The 9,051-nt window shown below is 42.2% G+C and overlaps 1 protein-coding gene across 1 annotated transcript in view; it reads right to left on the reverse strand.

Moving 5' to 3' along the window:
- Nucleotides 1-7,258, reverse strand: part of acanb (aggrecan b) — a 114,213-nt gene extending 106,955 nt beyond the window's left edge. The window contains 1 exon segment of the mRNA XM_034175450.1: nt 7,146-7,258. Coding sequence (XP_034031341.1) covers nt 7,146-7,148 — 3 coding nt within the window. The 5' untranslated portion in view covers nt 7,149-7,258.
- Nucleotides 7,259-9,051: the final 1,793 nt, after the last annotated feature.

Below are 9,051 nucleotides of genomic sequence, written 5' to 3' on the forward strand. Positions count from 1 at the left end.
CATTTGGGACTGAGTGGCTGTGTTGCTGAGGTTATCAGGACCTCACCCTGATCACCTGCGGCTCGTCAGGACTCACAGCTGTGGTGCATCTATATGGATTGGAACATGGTGGCATTTAAGACTGGAGTGCACAGTGTGTATTTGCCAGAGACTCGACCTTGTGACCAGACGGGTGAGATCGTCGTCTCGGGAGCCATCTCATCATCAGTGGATGCAGAGAACGTCCAGGGTTTGATGCACGGTCTGTGAAAGAGGAGGGGGTGAGGTCTCACGCTCGTCAGCACACTTCCTGAGGTACGTTAGATTTTGTGACTAACATTTATACAGTCAGTAAATGTGGTGTCCCTCACACCTTTTTATATTGAGCTGTATGTTAGTCATGTATCGGCTTCCACTGCAGTGGAGTTTTGTGAACTGGATGTTCCATGCCTGCAGGTTGGGAAGCTGATTAGTAATCAAGCCAGGAAGTGTTTGCTGTTTGTACACCTTTAAGTGTTCTCTCTGTGTGTAGAGTGTGGACTCACATAATGGTTCCTTCTTTCACAGACTCGGTTTGTTGCGGCCACCTGGGGGGTGTCGGCGGGGTCCTTGGGTCCGAACAGCTTCTGGCTCCGGACCGTTAGCGCTGCTGGGAGCGCACCACGCCAGACCGCACTTTTTTTTGTTATTTTTTGTATCACTGTTATGTATTAAATTCAGTTAGCCTTTGTACCGTGCTCTGCTTATTTCATACTGGGTCCTTCAAACGCTGGTCGGTTCTCCGAGCTGCGTCCGACACATAACAGAAATACCTGCTTTGTTTGAGAAACACTCAAAAATCCCTATTCCACAGGGCAGGTCTGGCAGCATCCATCCCTTTTATCTAAATCTTCCCAAAAATCCAATGAAGTCTACTTTAGGGTGGTTCCAAACATTTGACAAAGTGTCAAGTAAAGCATCTTTACTAATAAACCCGATGTTACTATTTAAATTGAAAAGGATTTGCTTTGCCTGTCCACTTCATCCAATCAATCACAACAAATAACATGTCTTTCACACACTTTATAACACCCTCTAGGTTATGAGGTCTGTGAGAAAAGTATCCGACCTTTTTATTTTATGCAAAAAATATATGGATTTGATTCATATGTTTTTACGTCAGCCAAGCTTGAACCTTCGTGCGCATGCATGAGTTTTTCCACACCTGTCGGTTGCGTCATTCACCTGTGGGCAGGCTTTGAGTGAGCACTGCTCCACCCCTCTCATCGTTATTTCATTGCGAGGAAATGGCAGAATGATTTGGGCTTTTTTTCCATCAGAATTTTTTCAGAAACTGTTAGAGACAGGCAGCTGGAAACCATTCGAAAAATTTATCTGGCTTTCGGTGAAAATTTTACGGGCTTCACAGAGAATAAGGACTGTTACTACAGCTTTAAGGATGCCCCACAATGGCACACGGTGCGCCGTGCTCCGAGCCGCCATCGAGAGGCAGAAACCACCACATCATTTCTAAACGGATCGCTGTGTGGAGCCGGGACCGTCGTGTGCAATTTCTCTGGTTGTCACAAGAGCTGGACATCAGCCATTTTCCGGCAGATTTCACTTTTAACAAGAGATTTTGTCATGGAAAGCCGCGCGGAGGCTTTGCGCGTCACAACGGATTCGCTGATGAAGCGAGACAAAGGAAGACCTCCGTTTCAGAGTGTCAGAGGACAAGTTGGGACAAGCCTATCTCGGCTTTCAGTGCTTACCAGTCGAGTGAGTATAAGAGAAATTGTGGAGAGCTGGACATGTCCCAACTTGTCCTCTAACACTCCGAAACGGAGGTGTTCCATTGTCTTGCTTCATCAGCGAATCCGTTGTGAGGCGTGAGGTGCGAAGCCTCCGCGCGGCTTTCCATGACAAAATCTCTTGTTAAAAGTGAAATCTGCCAGAAAATGGCTAATGTCCAGCTCTTGTGATAACCAGAGAAATTGCACACGACAGTCCCAGCTCCACACAGCCATCCGTTTAGAAATGATGTGGTGGTTTCTGCCTCTAGATGGCGGCTCGGAGCGCGGTGCACCATGCGCCATTGTGGGCAGTCCTTAAAGCTGTAGTAACACTTCTTATTCTCTGTGAAGCCCGTAAAATTTTCACAGAAAGCCAGATAAATTTTTCGAATGGTTTCCAGCTGCCTGTCTCTAACAGTTTCTGAAAAAATTCTGATGGAAAAAAAAGCCCAAATCATTCCACCATTTCCTCGCAATGAAACAACGACGAGAGGGGTGGACCAGTGCTCACTCAAAGCCTGCCCACAGGCGAATGATGCAACTGACAGGCGTGGAAAAACTCACGCATGCGCATGAAGGTTCAAGCTTGCCTGACGTAAAAATATATGAATCAAATCCATATATTTTTTTGCATAAAATAAAAAGGTGAGATACTTTTCTCACAGACCTCGTATTACCACCTTCCAGGTGGTAGACAAGTCCGTTTTTAATAATGCAATGGTAATGTGATCATCTAAATTGCCTTTGACTACATTGAAGGCTTTCAGCTTTATGGTCTAAATTCTAGCAAATTTCAACATTTCCAGGAAAAGATTAGAGATGGTTTTTAATTTGGGTTTATCCCCATAGTTTGGGGTCCCTGCAGCATATTTTCTCCTTCATCTTGCTCTATTTTGGACTTCTTTCTTTGCCACTCCTACCTCCACTATCCTTATATATTTCTTCTTACACATAAAGATGAGGCTGTTTGCTATGAAGGAGCCCTGGTCAGACAGAATAATAAAGCCATGAATAATGAGCCATGTATGGATTTGTCAGAAATTTCAATGATTATTCAAATAATGAGCCACATATATGATGTTATTCTGAAGGAACTGCAGAAAACAGATGGTAAAAAAAGGCTACAAGGGCTTTCTCAGGGTGGAACCTGCTCTGTTGCAGGTAGCCTATCCTGTCCTCGTAGCTGCCAAATACTCGGATAATGAATCAACCAGTCAGTGGTTGGAGGTTCAGTTTACCCATAATGCATTTTGGCATCTGTATGTATTAATGTTCAAAACTTCAGAATTAGTGCATTATTTAAAATTAAAAGATATGTGTTATATTTTCACTTTGTACAAATGAGAGACTTGACATTAATGTAGTTAAACTTTACAGATTAATTTGGTTTATAAATCAAAACCATAAGACAAACCTGCTTTCCTTTTGAGAACTTCAGCCTCATGGCTGGACCGCTGTATGCTGTAAAGGGAAATGTTTGTTTGTTTTGTTTTGTTTTGTAGCAGCCTGGCAGCCAGGCCTCTTCTGCTGGGGTAGAGTTGAGCTCAGCTCCTCTCAGCTGCATGACTGCTACAAAATATCTAGCAGACAGGAGCCAGCATGTATGATTTTAGGGTTTAATCATACATGTTGGCTCTTGTTATTCACTGTTACTACGTAAAAAAAAATGTTAGCGGAACGAAATTTAGTGGAAGCTAAGTGGTCTGCTGATGGATTTTGAAGTTAGCTGAAACGCTAATCCGCTAACAAAAAAGTTAGCTTTGCTAATTAGCGGTTAGTGGATTAAAGAAACTGTGCCCACCACTGCTTAAAATCGTAAAGCCTGATTTATGCTTCTGCAACTCTGTAATTCCATGCCCATGCAATGACGTCACCATGCATATTAATCTTTTAAAGTTCTCCGTCGCGTCTTTATGCAATTTGTCACAGGAACAGTGGCTTTTTCTGGATTAGTTTGTCCCTCAACATGCTTCTTTATGCAATCATCAATCTCCAAACCAGCAATGAGTACAATTTCCTCCATGAATTGCGGGTCATTTGAGCATGTTTTTCCAACTCTGTGTTGTGAAGTTGGTCATATTTGCAGACTTTTCTGCCAAACATATCTGATCCATGGTCGAAATGAAATCAGTGTGCACACTGCAAAAACTTTTAAAATATGACAGCAGAAGAAGGAGTGAAACCAGAATTCTGACAGAGGGTCGACCCTTTGAGTCTGGTCTGCTTGAGGTTTCTTCCTCAGAGGGAGTTCTTCCTTACCCCTGTCACCTGTGTGCTTGCTCTGGGGGTTGGTAAGGTTAGACCTTACTTGTGTGAAGTGCCTTGAGGGAACTTTGTTGTGATTTGGCACTATATAAATGAAATAAATTGAATTGACAAATCACAGCCCTTTGCGATCTCCAATTTAGCATGTGCGCTGGTTCGCAGCCATGCAGAGGGGCTGTGATCTAACGTAGTTTGGTTTGCCACACCCAGGGAACACCACATTACAGTGCAAGCAACAAGCAGCATTTTGTTCATAATCACCTGCCTCATTTAGGCACTGGGTCTGAGCACAGTTTGAAAATAATAAAGGGCCAGTCCTTTAATCATGGAAATATGGTACCTACTGTCCTCGAATTGGCAAGTGTCAGTGCTGAACTTCTTTTCGTACCTCTGTTACTGGGCATGCCCAGGCTGATCTGTCTGGTACATGTGAGGGGTTTTTAATAAAAATGCATTACAATTGGACAGGACGTTTCGTCCAATGTGAGCGAAAGTCTGTTATACAAAATCTGTTGTATACGGTGTTTATTACATGGAAAACTATACAAAAGCATTGGGACTTTTGCTTTTGTCCAGTGAATTTGAATATCCGATTTATATGATGACGGTTTAGGTGAGTCTTACTGTATCAATCATCAGTGTCATCAATAAACAGACCCCTGAATCGATCTAATATAAATCAGTTGAAATAAGCTACTTTCGTTGATACGTCTGCATCTTTAAACTCTTCCAGAAGTTCTTTGGTCAGTACAACGGTGTCACGCGACCGATCACAGGACTGTTCAACTTTGCAAGGTCAAAACAAAATCAACATGTCCAATAGTGGCAGGCAGTATAAAAGATAAATATAGTTTGAATTTTACATTTGGTTCTCAATTTGTTAATACTATTATACCGGTTCAGAACATTAAAGTTAAGCAGTGCTATTTATGCTATAATAACACCTGCTGGCTTCTTCATCTAAGCTTCTTCTAAGCTGCACTTTCTGCTACTGTATGCGTTGCTGCTCCCAGTGGTGAACAAAAGGCAAGCAGAGCCCGTAAAAAAAATGTACTACAGCACAATAGTAAAAACCTGAAGAAACTCATGGTTTTTCATTAAATAACAATGCCACTTTTACCTTATTCAGGTTTATCATGGAAAATGAATGTTTACATGAAGCAAAGAATAATATCAAATTGCACTGAACTGATTTCTTCCATAATTAAACATATCGTGCCTGAATCATATCATAGCCCATGTATATGTATCATATTGTTTTATTGGGGGAAAGGGGGGATTATTTGTGGTGACACTGTTACCATCAAAAGCTCTGTTCCTTCATGCTTAGTAGCCGATCAGTGAGTAGGTCCAGGACTCTCATTAAATGCATCATTTAACGTGTAACCACTTCATCATGTGCAGGAGTATTTGTGAGCACGCCAGACCAGCCCGGGCCGAGCAGCACTCTTCCCACAGTGGCCCATTCAGTCAGTGGGGCGGCTGCTGCTCCCCACTTTGGGCACTGTGGTATGTTCCGCTCCCAGTTGAGGTGAAGGGCAATAAGGCCTTGGTCTGTTCCACTGACGGACAGTGGTAGAGCTTTAGGTGAGGTGCAATGCTGCCAAGGTAAACACAAGGCGGGCATCCAAATGAGGCTCCATCCGCATTCCCTGTCCCCTCCACCCACTCTGCCCCAACACTCTGTAGAGTCTCAGCAGCAGAACAGAGTGGACATTGATATGCACGCACACACAGGGGCACAGACTAACACTCACAGATCACCAGGGGCATGTGTCAGAGCGCACGTAGATGGCCCGGTAAATGAAGCGCATGGGAACATGTCAGACACATACTGTAAGGCTTGTCTGCAAAGACACACACAGATTGTTGTACATGCAGCAGGGTGGAGGCCAGACTTTCATATCCACAGGTGCTTAAGCATCCATCAGTGCACGCCTTCATGCACGGCAGTCTGTGATCAGCATATCTGGGCTATTTGGTGAAATATTACAACAGACTGTGCAGGAGCCCATAAAGCTGATTATTCTAAATTATAAATCCAAGCTGTGTTGTTCAGATGAACCCTTGTGTCGTTTTTGCACATTTTTGATATTTGACAAGTACAATTCGCAACATGCACTCCCCCAGCTCAAACAATCACACAATGCACCAGTTGTTTTATACCTTGCAAGAAATTTCAGTGTTCTCCAAGAAGCCAGATCATCGTTTTTATTATTCAGTTGCTGCACAATACAAGAATCAAATCAATCTTTTCCCTGCTTTCCAGTGAAAACCTTCCAAAGCCAAACGTCTACCACCACTCTGAGAGCAGACTATCTGTGGGTGACTTAGTGTGACATTCATATTCAGCTTTACCGCTCAGCAGCCCCAGTGTCTGCCTTTCACAATAAGTCATTAATTATAATCACTAAATGTGAGGCTTAATCACAATGACTAACTGACATGACTCTATGCATTAACGTAGGTGGACATGATTGCTGAATAGAACAAATTTTCATACCTACTACTATAACAGATTTGTCATGTCCCAAGGTTCTTGAAAGGGAGCAATATGCCCACCTGGTGATCATTTAAAGCACGTACAATACAATTTTACAACAGCGTCACAATGATTATCGGCATGATGTGATAGATCAGATTCTCATTACAAGTGTCTTTCACTAGGTGGAACAATTAAGAAATATTGTTTTACAATTCCCCAAAGAACCCTATTACAAGTATAAAAATTTGTTACTTGAGCCACATGAATCACAACTTAATACAAAGAAATGTCAGGCTATTCATATAAAAAGAGAAAAGAAAAACAAAGAATGGTTCTCTTAACGCCTCACAAAAGCCAAGCTGACAATACTCAGAAATCATATTGAACAATCGGCAAAAACTTGAGTGTGAAGATTTTAAAAATAAATAAATGTGCTTTTTTTTTTTCTTTTTTAACTTTCCAAGGTATAGCACCTCGGATATTGGGGGAAGACAAAACCCTTCAAAAAAGTTACCTTGGGTTTGACTTCTGAGTACTTCAACCAATACCTGTTCCCCAAGGTGAGTATGAAGCACCAGAGTCGCTAAAACACCTTGACAGTAATCCTTGTTGGAGAAATCGCCAGTGTTGAGTAGTAAACATACCATTGATGCTCCAAAGTTCCCAGTGCCAGCAACTCCAACCTGTGAGCCAAATCGCTCCGTCTGAGCTCTGACCAGGGGCCTCTTGCTCCTGACTGTGTAGGAGAGCAGAAAGAAGCTTTATTCAAATTCTACCACACATTTAGATGTTGGAAAAAGGGGGAGGGCAAGAGAGACAGAGAGAGAGCGAGGGGGGGGGGGGGGTGCTCTTCTCATGCCAGTTGGTGAGCTCATCCAAACAGCTTTTCAAGATTTGAATAACAAAGCGCAGAATTAGACAAATTCGTGAGAAGAGTAGAATGGGCATTCAGGGAGCGCAGTACCAGTGCCTTACATGTTTAACACAGATTCCTGCAAATTATTTCTTTGTAGCTCAGTGATACTATAATATATGGATCTGTGTGGCCTCGACATTTGATCAAATCTGTCCAAAAAAAAAAATTTAGCCACTTTATTATACAAATAATGAATGTTTATGAGTTCAGTGGTAGGTGAAAGATGAAATGTTACCATTGAACTAATGAAAAAACAATCATTATTTGTTTTATATAACGGCGATAACAGATTCCATTTGATATTTTATTCATTTATAAACAAGAGAAAAGGGACATACATTTGTGCTTCGCTGGTCCTTTTGTTCTCAGTCAACTTGCAAAAACAGTCAGGTAGTTGCCGTGCACTGAATTCTTTGCTGACACTGCTGTCTGCTTTTCTCAGTCCAGTGCGAATTTGCGATACAAATTTGTTTAGCTCCTCATCTGACAGCAGTTTTATTTAGCTAGAGACATCCCAGCAAATATTGTAAATGTCTCCAGATGACTTATGGTGTGGTGGACTTGTTTTTTCTTTTGTGTTAAAAGAATGAGCAGCATCAATAAGCTACTAAGCGCTGTAGCCGCTAGTGTGCGCATGCAGAGAGTGTGCGTGGTGCTCACAGCATGCAATAGCACAAATCGTATAGTACCAAAATTGCACAGTAAATAGCACTAAAATTACATGGCAAATGGAACACATCGGCAAATCCATGTCACGTGACATGCAAACCACCAATCAAATGACAAGGATCTATTCAGCTGTTATATAAATCTGAATAATACACAACCCTTCCACCACATTTAATGCACATTGACTCCAAACTCAATGGGCCCTATCATACAAAGCAGCACAAAGCCAACCCAAGTCTCACTGATCATTCATTCCCACTTGATGCAGTTGTCATTTTCACAACCAGTACAGGTACCAGTACCACTTGCACTCCTGTGGGAATGTAATTTCTAAACATGAAGCATGGTCGGGTGCAGAGCTGGTGCTTTGAAACCAGAAAGCGTTTGTACTTTAACCAGCAAATACTCGGTCTCAAGTCCAGCACTGGGTTTGATGAACAATGAATTGCTGCTGCTCTTGAGGAAGAATTGCTTTGTTTCATTGCTGCTGCTATCCTGCTGCAGAAGAAAAGGAAAAAAGACGAAGACAAAGAAGAAAAGTGTTGTGTTAGTAGTCTCAAACACACGAATGCAGACAGTAACCAGAACAGGATGTAAATGAGCCATAGTCCATGCAGAGGGAATGTCACTGATCAAAGAAAAAGGAACAGAGTCGCCTGAGTCTGGAAAATACAAAAAATCCATGGGGTCATCAATATAGGGAGGAATCCGTACTTGAATGAATAGGGTTCTGATACTACGTAGGTCCGGGTATGCTGTCACTATGTCAGGTTCGGAGTGGATAATATCTACAGAGTCCAATATTTTATTTCTTTCAGAGAGGATTAGAGTGTCAGTGTAATCAAAGTAAAGATCCTGCATCTTGAAAAAACTTTGGAGGTGTTACAGAGGTCAAGTACATCGGCATTGTCTACCGGAATTAAGACTTGGTCTCTCTCAGCATCTGATTGGAACCCCTCCTCCAA

The sequence above is a fragment of the Thalassophryne amazonica genome, chromosome 8 (assembly GCF_902500255.1).
Source record: "Thalassophryne amazonica chromosome 8, fThaAma1.1, whole genome shotgun sequence".
Taxonomy (NCBI): domain Eukaryota; kingdom Metazoa; phylum Chordata; class Actinopteri; order Batrachoidiformes; family Batrachoididae; genus Thalassophryne; species Thalassophryne amazonica.